This window comes from Ochotona princeps, chromosome 3 (assembly GCF_030435755.1).
Source record: "Ochotona princeps isolate mOchPri1 chromosome 3, mOchPri1.hap1, whole genome shotgun sequence".
NCBI lineage: Eukaryota > Metazoa > Chordata > Mammalia > Lagomorpha > Ochotonidae > Ochotona > Ochotona princeps.
Genome location: NC_080834.1, coordinates 103,286,565 through 103,302,198, shown reverse-complemented (window position 1 = coordinate 103,302,198; position 15,634 = coordinate 103,286,565). Strand labels below are relative to the sequence as shown.

Sequence of the window (15,634 nt, the reverse complement as noted above, 5' to 3'; positions counted from 1 at the left end):
TCGTGCTCGCGGCTTCCCGCCCTGCTCCGGGCGGCAGTTCGTGGCGGGAACTGAGGCTGCCGTGGACCCCGCCGGGATCCAAGTCTGCTGGACCCGTTCCTCTCGACTTGGGGAACGCGGCGGAGGCCTCGCGACCACCTCCTCTCCCGGACAGCCCAGGAGCGAGCCGGCAGCGCGAGAAGGCAGCGGCAGGTGCCGGCGCGGGGAAGCTAGGTTATTCTTGCGAGCTTCGCCTTCGCCCTCCCCACCCCGCCCTGATGCCCCGGGGGTGGCTGTTGCGTCTGGGCCTGGGGCCTAGGGACTCGGTGCTGCCCCTTGCAGCCCCCGCTTCAGGCTGTACAGTTAGAAAGCTGGGTTGGCCGCAGGTCTGAGCAGTATATTTCGTTTTATTGAGTGTACGGCCCATATGCCACGCGCAGAACTACCCTTTTGTCCAGCTTCTTTAATTAGGCAGTAGTTCTTAGTCCCTTATGCAGGAAAGGTGGACTGAGTTTTGGGGGGTGCCCCATTCATTCACCAGAGTAATTAGGGGGCATCTACTATGTCCCAAGCCCTGAGACAGCGAAACAACACTTGATAATGTGAAGAATTTTCTGGCAAGTTCATGGATGCCTTTTTTTTTAATCCCTAAAACAGCCTGAATGTTTACCTAAATGTTAGTGGTGATTTGTGAAAGACCCCCGACTTTGTACATTGTTTTGATTTCTCTCAAGGAGCATGCTATTGGAAAAAAGCAAGGCAGAATTACATAGAGAGGGAGACAGAGTGAAAGATCTTCCGTCCTCTGGTTCACTCCCCAAATGACCACAATGGCAGGAGCTGGTCCCAAGCCAGGAGCTTCTTCTGGTCCCACGTGGGTGCAGGATCCCAAGGCTTTGGGTCATCCTCCACCGCTTTCCCAGCCCACAAGCAAGGGAGCTGGCTGGGAAGTGGAGCAGCCAAGATATGAACTTGTGCCCATCTGGGATGCTAGCACTCCAGGTAGAGGATTAGCTTGCTATAGCTGTTTCCATTTTACCAAGAGTCCTCCTTCCTCCCTTCCCTGAAGTCCCTGAAGACAAGCCTTGGCCTAGCCACTGACACATGCAGGCTTGGAGTGCAGCTCAGGCCAAGGGATGGGCAGTCACTGTGGTCCCAGCACTCCTGATTGCTAAGTTCTAGGTTTGCCTGGAGAATTCAGAAGTCCAAGTACAGTTTGACTGCCAGTGACATCGTTTTAATTACATGGCCGCAAATTCTTGCTTTTCTGACAGCGTGGCTTTGTTCTAGAACTGCAGCCCTGTGAAAGGATTCTGTTTCTTTAGGACTGCCGCCGGCGATTACAGTGATGCAGAGCCACATGGGTCATGGGCTGATGGCCTTTGTTAAGTCATTAGTGAATGCCTGCCTGCATGCAACACACTTTTAGTTTTAGGTTGTGCTTCCTTACAATGTTTCCAGAAAGTATTTTCTGTCTTGCAGTTGGGCAGCGTGAAGCAACCATGCAGGCCTTTCTCAAAGGCACGTCTCTCAGTACTAAACCCCCACCGGCCAAGGATCGAGCAGTGACTGCAGCTGCAGGGAGCAGCGGAGAAGCCAAGAAGGTCAAACCTGTGCCCTGGGTGGAGAAATAGTAAGAACACCTGCGCTTCTGTCGATTGCACTGATAAGTGACCTTTCTTCCCAGGTCTTATCATTTGGTTTTTACTTGACTTTCTGTAAGTGGTGTTCACCCAGTCTGTGCCAGGGACCTGAGAAAGATCTAGGTGAATTCCCTTGTTTTAGAGATGAATCGAGGTCTTCTTTACAACTAAAATCTACCATATTAGGGGTGGGATCAGTAATGAAGAAATGGATGTTGCGGGCCTGGCACGATAGCGTAGTGGTTAAAGTCCTCGCCTTGAACGCACCGGGATCCCATATGGGCACTGGTTGTAATCCCGGCAGCCCCGCTTCCCATCCAGCTCCCTACTTGTGGCCTGGGAAAGCAGTCGAGGACAACCCAAAGACTTGGGACCCTGCACCCGTGTGGGACACCCAGAAGAAGCTCCTGGCTTCTGGCTACGGATTGGCTCAGCTCCAGCCACTGCGGCCACTTGGGGAGTGAATCATCAGATGGAAGATCTTCCTCTCTGTCTCTCCTCCTCTCTATATATATCTGCCTTTCCCACAAAAATAAATAAATCTTTAAAAAAAAAGAAAAATGGATGTTGCTATACCCTGGCTGTGGGTCTACGTCAGGGGTTGCACTTAAGTCCAAATGATCTGCCTCCCTTTGTGCTATTGACAGGTGGAAGTGATTTGAGTTTTATTTATATTTTTGGCAGAGACATTTGGAGTGGTGCCTAAGTTAGTAGCCAAGTATTATGGCAAGTAATCATATCCACTGTGTCAGTTACTTGTGGGTTTGTGGATAACTTCCAGTCCATAGAAGGCAGCATTCATGGTCTTGCTGGGCACTGTAATGTTGATAAACATCTAGATGTTTGAAACTAAAAGCACCGTGCAGGGGATTTTTCATCTTCTAAGGAGAGCAGGCCACACTAATGCTCCTCACTTTAGAGGAGTCACTTGCCTCCTTCTGCCACAGTACTACTGTCACAGTACTTGCCCAGGCACTGTCACTGCAAGTGTACTTGAACGTGAGAACATGCTCTATAAAATAACAAACCTTTGGGGCCTGGCATGGTAGCCTAGTGGCTAAAGCCCTTGCCTTGCACGTGCCCGGATCCCATATGAGTGCTGATTCTAATCCTGGCAGCCCTGCTTCCCATCCAGCTCCCTGCTGTGGCCTGGGTGAGCCTAAAACCTTGGGACCCAGTACCCATGTGGGAGAACCTGAAGCTCCAAGCTCCTGGCTTCAGATTGGCTCAGCTTGGGCTGTTGCAGCTATTTGGGCAGTAATTCAACAGATGGAACATCTTCCTCTCTGTTTCTCCTCCTCTCTGTATATTTGACTTTGCAATAAAAATAAATAAATCCTTAAAAAAAAAAACCAAAATGTACAGGTTTCTGTGAAAGAACATGTTTTGAAATAATTCTTTTCTAGCATTAAATTTGAGTCAGTTAACTAAGCTCAGAGCCCAGTTGTGTAGGGTTAAGAATGTAACCTTGGCCTAGCTTCTCCTAAAATCACTAGTAATGTAAGATGGAAATGATATATTATTAACTACTTATTGGTTACACTTGTTATTTTGTTTGGGCTCCAGTAGGTGAATAGGCTTTTTGTTTTTTTGTGGATGCAGTTTGGTGATACAAAAGTCGGTATTTACAAAACATCACACACATATTAACCAAAATGATTTCCTATCCTTGAGCTAAGTTTTCCATTTCCAACTTACATTGAATAACTTGTCAGAAAAACATACTATTTTCTCAGCAAGTGTTTATTAACCAGTTAGCACTTGAGGTATAATCCTTTTGCTTAATTTTTTGAAGCAGAACAGGTATGGGCAATATTCAATATTTATATTTGCTTAATGTGAACATGAATGGATTTCCATTTGGTTCCAATTCTGAGAATTTTTCATTACTTATATATAAGAATCATTGTTGGTGTTTCAGCAGAAGGGACATTTGGGACTTTTCTCTAGCCATTGTACATACGGAGTATATACTGAGAGTATATACCTCTCTCACTCCCTAGTCGCCCAAAGTGTGTGGATGAAGTTGCCTTCCAGGAAGAAGTGGTTGCTGTGCTGAAAAAGTCTTTAGAAGGAGCTGATGTAAGTAACAAATGTTGTTTACTGTCACTGAGAAAATTTAAGATTCAGTTTATTCACTCTCTTCCTTTGTACCCTCTTGACTCCATCAAATATCATGCTGTGTGGTCTTTTGTAGCTGCTCCTACAGCAATGATGAGTTCAAAAGTACTAAGCCTCTCACTCAGTCCTCTGTAGCAATGCTATATATTATCCAAGTAAATACCACTTAATCAAACAGATTAGGTACATTATATTCGTGAGCTTTCATTTTGATAGTGAGAGAAAAAAAAAACAGTGGGGAGCCAGGGCAGTGGCTTAGAAAGCTTATCTTTTACCTGCAGCATCAGCTGCCTGTTTAGGCACTGGATCTTGTCCCAGCTGCTCCACTTCTAATGCAGCTCCCTGCTTATGACTTGGGAAGGCAGAAGAGGGTGGGTCAAGTCCCTTGTCCCCACATGGGAGACGCAGAGGAAACTCATGACTGTCACATCAGCTAGCTCCGGCCACTGCAGTCATTTAGGGAGTGAATCAGTGAATGGAAGACATTCTCTCTCTCTCTCTCTCTCTCTCTCTCTCTCTCTCTCTCTCTTTTCCCTCTGTAAAATCCACCTTTTGAATAAAAATAATCTAAAAAGAGGTAAAAAAAAACAAGTAAACCAAAGAAATTTGACAATTTATGGATAATATCTGTTGTAAAGAGAGACTTTGGGTTTATTTGTTTTGAATTTTTGTGTTAAGATCTGTTTATTTTTAACCGAAAGACAAGCCAAGATCTCAGTCCGCATCTCCCACGTGGGTGGCAGGGATGAGGGTGTGTATTAGGAAGCTGGAGCCTGAAGCAGAGCTGGTATTTGAGTCTAAGCATTGCCATATGGGATGCAGGTATCCTCGTTGGCACTTTAACACTCACTCACTGCCGTGGAAGTCCTTCTAGGCCATGGTAAGCAGGTTAGGCTTATTGGTTTTTACTTTTCTACGTAGAGGGTAGAGGCAGTTAATGGTTCTAATAACAATAGCCTGGTTTCATATTTTGGAGAAAAATGAACAGAGGAAGGTAGAGAATGAGAGAGGAGCAAATAAACTGTTAGTTTTCTGTGCACAGTGATTTCCTATATGAAAATACATATTGAAGAATGTATTTTAGGGCCCGCCGGGTTGGCCTAGCGGCTAAAGTCCTCGCCTTGAACGCCCCGGGATCCCATATGGGCAAAGGTTCTAATCCCGGCAGCTCCACTTCCCATCCAGCTTCCTGCCTGTGGCCTGGGAAGGCAGTCGAGGACGGCCCAATGCATTGGGACCCTACACCCGTGTGGGAGACCCGGAAGAGGTTCCAGGTTCCCGGCATCGGATCGGCATAGCACCGGCCCGTTGCGGCTCACTGGGGAGTGAATCATCAGGTGGAAGATCTTCCTCTCTGTCTATCCTCCTCTCTGTATATCTGACTTTGTAATAAAAATAAATCTTTAAAAAAAAAAAAAAGAATGTATTTTAATAGAATTTAGGGTTGGAGGTTGCAGTGCTGTGGTGTATAGGCTAAGCCTCTGCCTGTGGCAGCGGCGGCCCTTATGGCCAGCCCAAAAAAAGACATCTTAAGACGTATATACCTTCTGTTTTAGGAAAGTCATTGAAGTATTCTAAAAACAATTTTTGAGTCATTTTTATCTGTTCCAGATTACAACTTATTTAAGAATTTTAATTTGTACAGCTTCCTAATCTCTTATTTTATGGTCCACCTGGAACTGGAAAAACATCCACTATTTTGGCAGCAGCTAGAGAACTCTTTGGGTAAGTAGAAATCTCTCTTATCTCTGAGACGAAAAAAAATAATCTCGGGCCTATTTGATTTTCCTCTAAAAATTTGCAGTTAGCTTCCCTGTGGAGTTACTGAATGTTTTTATTTCTGAGTCTCTGAAATCAACCCAATGGACCCATTGTGTTCCTGTCCCCTTCCCCACAAAGTTAGCTTGCCTACATCTTTTATAGGCTACTGAGTCTTACTTAGGTGCTTCACTTTGTTTTCCTCTAACTTGTATGACTTGGAGTCCAAAGAACCCAGCCTTTCTCCATCTGTGTGGCTGTGACAGAAGCGGCTGTGTGTGATGCAGTGTGCGTGCCAATCCTCAGGCTCTGACTGGAGTGGCCAGGCTGGCTTCCTGTCTCCTGGACTCCTGAATATAAGTAGACTGAAACAAACACAAAAGGAGAAGACGCTGTTACCCTAATGTTTTATTTATGTGATAGCACCTTTTATTTCCCAAGAAAGTTATTAAAGAGACTTTTTGATCATTCTACAACTCACATGGTTACAAGCTGAACTAGCCTTAGTGGTGGGGTCAGTATGAAACTGCTAAGTGGTGTATTAATGTTATTGTGTAGTAAGTCAGTTCAGTTCATGTAACATTTTATATATGCTTTATAAAATAATGTCCTTAAAGAATGACTTGCTTTAATTGTGAATTTCATGTGATTTATATGTGGGTTAAAATAGAAAAATTAAAAAATAATTGAAAATACGTGCACAGAGCTTCCTATCAATGTCTATGCCTATAGCAAAAATGAATAGATATTTTCCGCTGGCTTCTTCCCCAGATGCATGCAATGACTGGGCCTGAGCCAAAACCAAGAGTTAGGAATGCTATCCAGGTCTCCCAGTGGGCTTCAGGAGCCCTACTGCTTAAGCAGTCACCACTGCCTGCCAGTGTTTACATGAACAGAAATCTACAGTCAAAAGCCAGAGTAGATATCTGCCAAACCTTGACACTCTTGATACAAGTTGCAGGCATCATAAGCACCAGGCTAGACACCACTCCCTGTTGTCTTAGTCTTGAGATGCTTTGTTAATTTGAACTAGGACCCTGGGAGGTAGAGAGAAATATCTTCTATCCAGTTCCCAGCATCCCCACAATAGCTGAGGCTGAACTCAGCCAAAGAGCTAAAAACTCCATCCAGGTCTCCCAGAGGGTAGTAAGAATCCAAGTGTTTGGACAGTCATTGCCTACCTTCCAGGCACATTAGCAGGAAGCTAGATTAGAAGCATGGAGTTGCTGTGGTTGGTACTGGAACTCTGATTTAGCATGCAGGCATTCCCAAGCAGCAGCTTAATGTACTGCACCACAGTGCCTACCTCATAATTCCCTTATAGCATTACCCTATTGAAATAATTCAAAATATGCTGTAACGTATTTTGCTATCTAGGGAGCTGGCATTGAGGTCACTTAGCTAAGCTAGTGAATTAAGGTGCTACCTGCAAGGCTGGCATTCCACATGGGCACTGGTTTTAAGTCCTGGCTGCTCTACTTCTGATCCAGCTCCCTGCTAATGTGCTTGGGAAAGCAGTGGAGGATGGCTGAAGTACTTGGGCTACTGTCACTCATGTGGGAGACCTGGATGAAGTTCCTGGCTCCTGGCTTTACCCTCACCTACCCCCAATCATTGTTGCCATTTGGGAAGTGAGTCAGCTGATAGAAGTACATGGATGATTGTTTGCCTCTCTAGATCGTCGTTTCACGTAAATATTAAAACTAGATGTCTAATACAGAAGAATATTGTTGATAAGTGAATGCTATTTTAGTCATAACATGAAAAATTATACAGCTATTAAAATGGCATTTAAAATGGTTTTGTTAACAAGGCAAGCTGTTCATTACATAGCTAAATGGAAAACTGATTTAAATTGTGTGTTATATGATTGTGTGTGTGGAAGGTAATGCATGGAAAAAAGCCAAAATGTTAACTGCACAGTTCTGCAAGAATGCAGAAGGGATTGCCTGCTTTCTGTTCATACTGTACTACGTGGTTTCGCAAACTGTTGACAAGCGTGCAGATGTTGAGGAGATGTAAGCCCGAATTTTTTGTTTGTTTGTTTGTTTTTGGTATGCTCCATGAGATTTTATATTTGCATGATTTTTACGTAGGCCTGAACTTTTTCGCCTAAGAGTCCTTGAATTAAATGCTTCAGATGAACGTGGAATACAAGTAGTTCGAGAGAAAGTGAAAAATTTTGCTCAGTTAACTGTTTCAGGAAGCCGTTCGGAGTAAGTAAACTTGCTTTTCCCTCTTCAGAATTTATCATTAAATGTTTTAAATATACATAGCAGAGATTATAAGAGACAAGCAGACCTGAGCTAGCTGGCTTGGTATCTTCCCCGGTGACGCCCTCTACCATGTTACTGTGCTGTAAGAAGGCCCTCGTCAGATGCAGCCCCTCAGTCTTCCAGATGTTTCTCTGTAATTCACCCAGTCTCAGGCCTGAATAAAAATGATCTTTTAATAATAATAGCAAGTTTTTAATTTCACTGGAAAGGCAGATTTACCAACAAGGCAAGATTTACCAAGAGACAAAGCTCCTCCATCTACTAGTTCATTCCCCAAATGACCACAACGGCTAGGGCTGCACCAGTCCAGAGCCAGGAGCCTCCTCTGGGTCTCCCTGCAGGTTCAGGATCACAAGACCCATCCTCCACTGCTTTTCCAGACCACATAATAGGGAGCTGGATTAGAAGTGGAGCAGCCCAGACCTTATCTGGCGCCGATATGAGATGCTGGTGCTTTTGAAGAAGGGTTGGCTAGTTGAGCCTTTGGGCTGGCCCCTAATAAATTTTTAGTTTTGGGCCTGGCGGCGTGGCCTAGCAGCCAAAGTCCTCGCCTGGAACGCCGCGGGATCCCATATGGGTGCCGGTTCATATTTCAGCTGCTCCACTTCCCATCCAGCTCCCTGCTTGTGGCCTGGGAAAGCAATCCAGGACGGCCCAAGGCCTTGGGACCCTGCACCCACGTGGGAGACCTGGAAAGAAATTCCTGGTTCTAGGCTTTGGATCGGCACAGCACTGGCCCTTGTGGCCACATGGGGAGTGAATCATCAGACAAAGATCTTCCTCTCTCTCCTCTTCTCTGTACATCTGCCTTTCCAATAAGAGAAATAAATCTTAAAAAAAAAAAAAAGTAGACTGAGGAAGGCTTATTGGAAGTGACTCCTAATGGGTATAGAATTCGTTTTTAGAGTAAAGACATTCTATTTTTAGTTTGTGGTGATAGTTGTATAGCTGTGAATATAAGCCCTGTTATTGCAGTTTGGAATTTAAAAAGTTATTTATAAGTCAGAATGGGAGAAGAGGGCCCGCCGGCGTGGTCTAGCGGCTAAAGTCCTCACCTTGAACGCCCCGGGATACCATATGGGCCGGTTCTAATCCCGGCAGCTCCACTTCCCATCCAGCTCCCTGCTTGTGGCCTGGGAAAGCAGGAGAGGACGGCCCAATGCATTGGGACCCTGCACCTGCGTGGGAGACCCGGAAGAGGTTCCTGGTTCCCAGCATCGGATCGGCACAGCATTGGTCCGTTGCGGCTCACTTGGGGAGTGAATCATCAGGTGGAAGATCTTCCTCTCTGTCTCTCCTCCTCTCTGTATATCTGGCTGTAATAAAATGAATAAATCTTTTTAAAAAAAAAAAAAAGAATGGGAGAAGAAAACAGCAAGACCTTCTATATGCTGATTGATTCCCCCAAATACAAATAACCATGGCTGGGCGAGAAACTCCAACCAGGTCTCCCACATGAGTGTTGACCCAAGTATCAAGTGTCTTAGAACAGGTCTTTTTAAATGAGTAAGCTGTATGGTATTGTATCTCTGCAACGCTGTTGCAAACATACTGGCTGGTGTTCAATTCTTGTTTCTCTGTATCAGTGGGAAGCCATGTCCTCCTTTTAAGATTGTGATTCTGGATGAAGCAGATTCTATGACCTCAGCTGCTCAAGCAGCATTACGACGTACCATGGAGAAAGAGTCAAAAACCACCCGGTTCTGCCTCATCTGTAACTACGTCAGCCGGTAGGTGTATTGCCCTATAGATGTTAGACAGCCTTGTTTTGGCAATTTCAGTCCAGAAGAGAGGGGGGGAAAAACTTTTCAAGGTTGCACTAATTTTTCTGTCAAATCTTGAGGGTTTTTGTTTAAAAATTTATTTGAAAGTCAGAGACACTCAGAGGGGAACACAGCACTTGTAACCCCTGGCTCACTCTGCTGAAGGCTGCACCGCCAGGGCTGCGCAAGGTCAGGCGCTTCATCCAGCCTCCATGTGTTTGGCAGAGGCCCTGGTACAGAGCCATCTGCTGCTGCTTTTCTCAGGCCATTTGCAGGGAGCTCCATCAAAAGTGGAGCACCTGGGACACAAATTGGTGCCCACAAAGGATGCAGATGTCACAAGTGGAGGCCACTGCTCTACCACAGTGTGGGCCCATCCTTGGAAAAAAAGGAATTAAGACACCAACTCATTCTTTTGCAATCTTTTTACAGAATAATAGAACCCCTGACCTCTAGGTGTTCAAAATTCCGCTTCAAGCCCCTGTCAGATAAAATCCAACAGCAGCGATTATTGGAGATTGCTGAGAAGGAAAACGTTACCATTAGCAATGAGGTAAATACTAGCTGTTACTACAATTACTAATCCCTTTGATGAATGCCTGAGACCCTGACAGAACTGTATATGTAGCTTCAGTCCTGATGCAGATTTTTTCAGACAAACCTGAGTAACAAGAAGTCTATTTAGGAATTGGGAATTTGATAGTTTCTTACCTAATATTGTGCCCCCCTCAAATTATGGAATGTATAAGCTCCTACTTGTTTAAGAATTTCCTTTGCGATAGAAAAGACACCCATCCACCCCTACTTTTTGCAGTAAAACAAGCAGCCTTATTTTGACCACTATAGGTTTCAAACAACTCTTTCTCTCTAGGGAATAGCTTATCTTGTTAAAGTATCAGAAGGAGACCTAAGAAAAGCCATTACATTTCTCCAAAGTGCTACTCGACTCACTGGTGGAAAGGAGGTTACAGAAAACGTTATTACAGACATTGCTGGGGTAAGAACACAAGCCTGAAATCTGATTGGCCTTAAAAATTTTTAAAAATACAGTCAGCGTCTCCAATGAAAATCCTGCTTTAAGAATTTTCTATTAAACGCTCTGCAATTTCCCTTCTTTTGCCTACTGTATAAGCAGTTATCCTGTGTATCTAGTAGGGACTGGTTTCAGGGCTTAATTATACCTACACATTTAAGTATTAGATATTTCCAGTCGTGGACACCTGTCACCACCATCCATGATTTGATACTGCAGTGAAATCTAACAGTGTCACTGCATGAACCTAGACACTAACATTAATGCTAAACTTTCTAGGTGATACCATCAAGTACAATTGATGGGATATTTGCTGCATGTCAGGGTGGCTCCTTTGACAAACTGGAAACCGTGGTAAAGGTAAGATCTGTCAAGGTCCTTTACTGACTTTGGGGGAAGGAAAACCATGCCTTACAAAGACTGGCTTGTATGTTGCAGAACTTAATAGATGAGGGCCATGCAGCAACTCAGGTGGTAACTCAGCTTCATGATGTAGTTGTGGAAAATGCCAACCTCTCTGATAAGCAAAAGTCCATCATTACAGAAAAACTTGCTGTAAGTAAGCATTTTGCACACGCCCTTAAAGGTACCTAGATGTACCTGTACTAACTTCTGTTTCTTTGTGTTACAGGAAGTTGACAAGTGCCTGGCAGATGGTGCCGATGAACACTTGCAATTGATCAGTCTTTGTGCAACTGTGATGCAGCAATTAACTCAAAACTGCTAATGCTAAATTTTTTATGGCAAAATAAAAAGTCAAGAACCTTAAAGTGAATATACAATTTATTTAACATTCAAACTTCATTAAGACATGTGCAATATGGCAATTTTACTGAGGATTTAAACCCTACCTAAGATGATTGCTCGCTGGGGCTAGCAACAGGGTCCAGTTCACACTTAGCACTAATTAAATACTTTATTGAATAAATACAATACCAAACAAAATGCATTCAAATGCTTTCCTTAAAAAAAAAAAATCAGTTTTAAAGGCCTTTCTATTTAGGCTAATGACAAACACAATAAAGGCAGGTATGCTAGTTTAACATAATTGGCTGATTTTATACAGCACTTATATCTTTTAGTCCACAAGTATATTATTAAATGATACAGAACATCTAATACAACCATTTCTACAGAACTAGGAAATAAATGTCTAAGGAAGAAAGATTTTACAGACCCCATCTTTTATACCCACCCCAACAGTCTAACTCTAGAGGAAAAAGCCAGTGACCTTCGTCCTCACAAGAGCTCACGACTAATGTCGCTTTGCTATCAAAATCTGTATTTCTGATCCGTTATGAGCATTGAGACAAGATTCAAATATTCCCAAAGAAGCACAATGCCACGTTGTGATCGCCTATTCGGCAACAGCGAGCACAGCATTCAAACTATCTCATCCCAGGAATTAAATAAGGTCAGCCACATTCATGGGCATCTCCTCCACTGTAGTATTGTAGAAAGTCTCAATGTCACGAAGAATCCTCTTGTCTTCTTCAGTAACAAAGTTTATAGCCACACCTTTCCTCCCAAATCGACCCCCTCTGCCAATTCTGTGTAAAAAAAGAAAGCAAAGCATCAATCAAAATTATTTCTCACACCAGTGGACTACTGAACATGACGATCCACTTGTTAACCATCAGCTGCTGTTTACTTATGGTTATAGTTCGTGCTTACAATTGGAGCACTACCTGCTAATCAACATGTAGAGAAAAAAAATCTTCCTTTGCAGTTAGGGCCAAAAGGATTGAAAAGCTTTTCTGGCTGCAAAATGAGATTTTATCAGGAGTCTTGAGCATTGTTATAAAGCAGATGACAGTACTGTGGTTTGGGGTAGTGAAATTAAAGCCCATACCAAAGTGGGCCAGCCAAGAGCAGGTGTCAGCCTGGGACAGATGTAAACACCAGGGATAAAAACAGTTATGTAATCCATTTCGACGCACTTCTGGAACTGAAAACTGCAAATACAAATGCTACAAGGTTATCTTGTCTCCAATGGGAAAAGAAATTTGGTATGGTGACCCAAACTTATCACTGCTTTTGCTCAGTCTCACACGTTTTAACTGAAAATTACTCAAAACGTGTTACCACCAATAACAGCCCTGTAATCTTCCTTCCTCACAGAAACCACAACCTCACAAAACCACCTCATCAATTCTCTCCCTCAAACTGCTATAAAATGCCTTGGCTGGAGCAACTTAAAAATAATCATGACAAAAGAAAAACAAATATAAATACCGACTCGCTCTTTATTCAAACAGTGCTGTTTCGCTTATGATTCCACGTCCTAAATTACGTCAACGCCGTTTCTGAGTGCCATCTCGTCTCATCAACTGCTGCTATCGACTCCTGTATTTTTTAAAAAGTCTTTTTTTACATCACATAACAAAGTGCAATTCAGTTTACTTAGGGATAAAGCCACTATAACTAACCAGGGATCACTCAAAATGCTACCAGGCGACACCAAGAAAATCCCAACCATAGAAGTCACAAAGAAAAAAAGCACATGGATACAAGAGCAACACTAGAAAAGCTCAAACCAAGACCAACTGATCTAAAGCAGTCTCGTCTGTACCAATGTCCACCATCTAGGCAATGCCAAGTTTTCCCACTTTCGAAACAATCTTCCCAACAAGCACCTTAGTTAATCTGTTCCGATTTGCATTACCTTTTACAAACATCACAATAGAAAAGCAATGCATTCATTTTACATTGTCAATACAATCTTCTCACCTGTGAATGTAGTTTTCACGATTGGTAGGTAGATCATAGTTTATGACCAAAGATACTTGTTGTACATCAATCCCACGAGCCTGAAACACAACGGAATATGTTCACAATCCTTCCCAAATAAACCAAAAAAATGGAATGTAGGCCACAAAATAGTAGTGAACTATACTAAATTGTATGAGCCCACTGTGGAGTGTGGTCTTTTTCTTTATTCTCCCAAACAGCCCAAGTTGGTAAAGGTTATTAACAAAACCTTCTCCAAAAAATGATAGCTTTTGGTAGGCTGAGGACAGTAATGGAGACATACCAACAAGTCAGTAGTGATCAGAACACGGCTTGAGCCTGATCGGAATTCTCTCATGATGACATCTCTTTCCTTCTGGTCCATGTCACCATGCTGTAAATTAATAAACCTTTATTCACATCACTGGGTCAGATGACAATTTTATCAACATGTATGAGACCAAGCGTCCCTGGCTGCTACAAAGGGATAGCAGACAGGTATAGTAAGAAACAACCTTATTTTGAGCAGGGGGAACGACAACACAGCACTGAACAGCTATATTGTAGTCTGAATCCTGCTTGCTATAACAAAGTTAAAGCACTGCTTACCAGAGCAGAAACTGTGAAGTCCCTGGCATGCATTTTCTCAGTGAGCCAGTCTACTTTGCGCCTTGTATTGAGAAAAATAACAGCCTGTGTAATGGTCAATGTTTCATACAAGTCACAAAGTGTATCCAACTTCCATTCCTGCAATATTTCCAAGACAAAATTAAGTCACTCGAGTCCTTTCATCATCTATGACATTTAATTGTCAAAACACATATTGCACCAGATTTTAAGACAAAGGACATTGGACATTAAGAAAGAGGTCCACCCCAGTCTTTCAAAATCTAGTGCAGTTGCTTTTCTTCCTGTGTGTACTCTGCTAGCATTATTACAGAAACCAAGACATGGTCCCAGTTTCTGTAATTTTAGCACAGTGCTTATACAAGAAGGTTAGAAATGTGTACATTTTTATGTGGATGAGATTACCTCTCGTTCAACATTGATGTAGAACTGTTTGATTCCTTCAAGGGTCAATTCCTCCTTTTTCACCAGAATTCGAATTGGATCTCTCATGAATTTTTTGGTCACTTCTAAAACATCAGTTGGCATTGTGGCAGACAGCAGCACAACCTTTAAGACAATGACTGCACTGTCATATCAGCAAATACCACATTTTCACATCAACATGAATGAAAACTGTTTGAGACCAAGCGTCTCTGTCCTACTATGAATTGGAGCTAGACAGAGATAGTATGAATCATATGCTGTAAGCAGGGGGAACGACAATAAAACACTTCAGTTGTATTGTAACATTTCCTGCATCAAACCAAACTTACAGGAGTACCAGGAATACAAATATCCCTGAAAACTGACTCACCTGAATACTAGTATTTAGTTTTTGGAAAATTTCATAAATTTGATCCTTAAACCCCCGGCTCAGCATCTCATCTGCTTCATCCAAAACGAACATTTTGATCCATTTTGGAGCTGCCACAGGAAAAAAAAAGTTCTCTTAACTTCTTTCCTGCTGTCAACAGTAACAAATACAAGCAGTAGTACTCAAATACTTACAAAGGTATCTTCTGTTTAACATATCAAACACTCTGCCTGGTGTACCAACAACGATATGTGGTGCTTCAGCCTGCAACTTTTGCATTTCATTTCTAACGTTTGTTCCTCCAATGCAGGCATGGCAAGTTGCTCCCATATAGTCTCCAAGTGCCAGAATTACCTTTTGGATCTACAAGCCAAAAGCTGTAGTTATCACCGTGCAGAATTACAGCTTCTATGCCTAACTGCCAAAGCATAATGGCAAATATCTGCCAACAGCTTTTATGCATGCACAGCACAAACTACTTCCAAGCTTAAAATGCAGACAAACTTAACTGCCTCTAAATACAACTCCCTTCATGACTTTCTCATGTATGTAATAGCTTACTGCTGTTGCCCCAGATTATCTATCTGCTAGGCAATTTCAAAAGCAACATGTCCTACATGATGCTTCACGTGTAGGAAGGTAGTTATTCAAGTTCTGTAATTATAATCAAGACAAATATTTTCCCCTACAGGGTACTGTACGTTTACATGATTGTGACATTAATAAAGCCTACAGCTTTATTAGGAGGGTCTATTTACTTCAAAGCCAATGTTAACAGTTAAGCTTTGAAAACAGCATGCAACAGATGCATCACAAACTACTGAGACAGTCAAGTAATAACATGTCACTGCAGTTTTCATGTTGCACAACTGCATCTACTTTTTAAAAATGAATGTAGATCTGGGGCA

At 42.8% G+C, this 15,634-nt stretch overlaps 2 protein-coding genes and 4 non-coding genes across 9 annotated transcripts in view; 1 reads left to right on the top strand and 5 right to left on the bottom strand.

Annotated features, from left to right (window-relative positions):
• Positions 1–11,343, top strand: RFC4 (replication factor C subunit 4). The gene is made up of 11 exons (XM_058662209.1): positions 1–192; positions 1,462–1,612; positions 3,626–3,704; positions 5,389–5,468; positions 7,598–7,717; positions 9,364–9,507; positions 9,973–10,093; positions 10,412–10,537; positions 10,853–10,933; positions 11,012–11,128; positions 11,205–11,343. The coding sequence occupies exons 2-11, from the start codon at positions 1,482–1,484 to the stop codon at positions 11,298–11,300; spliced, it is 1,095 nt and encodes a 364-aa protein (XP_058518192.1). The 5' UTR covers positions 1–192; positions 1,462–1,481; the 3' UTR covers positions 11,301–11,343.
• EIF4A2 (eukaryotic translation initiation factor 4A2) overlaps positions 11,339–15,634 on the bottom strand; it is a 6,013-nt gene continuing 1,717 nt past the window's right edge. For 2 of the 4 annotated variants that reach the window (XM_058662207.1, XM_058662208.1), the window contains 7 exons: positions 14,921–15,089; positions 14,727–14,836; positions 14,336–14,479; positions 13,913–14,050; positions 13,608–13,697; positions 13,304–13,383; positions 11,339–12,123 (listed from right to left, as the gene is read on the bottom strand). In XM_058662207.1, coding sequence (XP_058518190.1) covers positions 11,979–12,123; positions 13,304–13,383; positions 13,608–13,697; positions 13,913–14,050; positions 14,336–14,479; positions 14,727–14,836; positions 14,921–15,089 — 876 coding nt within the window. In that variant the 3' untranslated portion in view covers positions 11,339–11,978. Of the gene's footprint in view, positions 12,124–12,808; positions 12,920–13,303; positions 13,384–13,607; positions 13,698–13,912; positions 14,051–14,335; positions 14,480–14,726; positions 14,837–14,920; positions 15,090–15,634 lie in introns of all 4 variants that reach the window. The other 2 variants (XR_009245183.1, XR_009245184.1) reach the window with 2 other exon arrangements.
• Positions 13,438–13,582, bottom strand: LOC118760610 (small nucleolar RNA SNORA4). Its single transcript, XR_004996885.1, has one exon. It is a non-coding gene; the product is annotated as a small nucleolar RNA SNORA4 (small nucleolar RNA).
• On the bottom strand, positions 13,754–13,884 carry LOC118760612 (small nucleolar RNA SNORA63). Its single transcript, XR_004996883.2, has one exon. It is a non-coding gene; the product is annotated as a small nucleolar RNA SNORA63 (small nucleolar RNA).
• LOC118760611 (small nucleolar RNA SNORA81) lies at positions 14,122–14,300 on the bottom strand. Its single transcript, XR_004996882.1, has one exon. It is a non-coding gene; the product is annotated as a small nucleolar RNA SNORA81 (small nucleolar RNA).
• On the bottom strand, positions 14,546–14,671 carry LOC118760613 (small nucleolar RNA SNORA63). Its single transcript, XR_004996884.2, has one exon. It is a non-coding gene; the product is annotated as a small nucleolar RNA SNORA63 (small nucleolar RNA).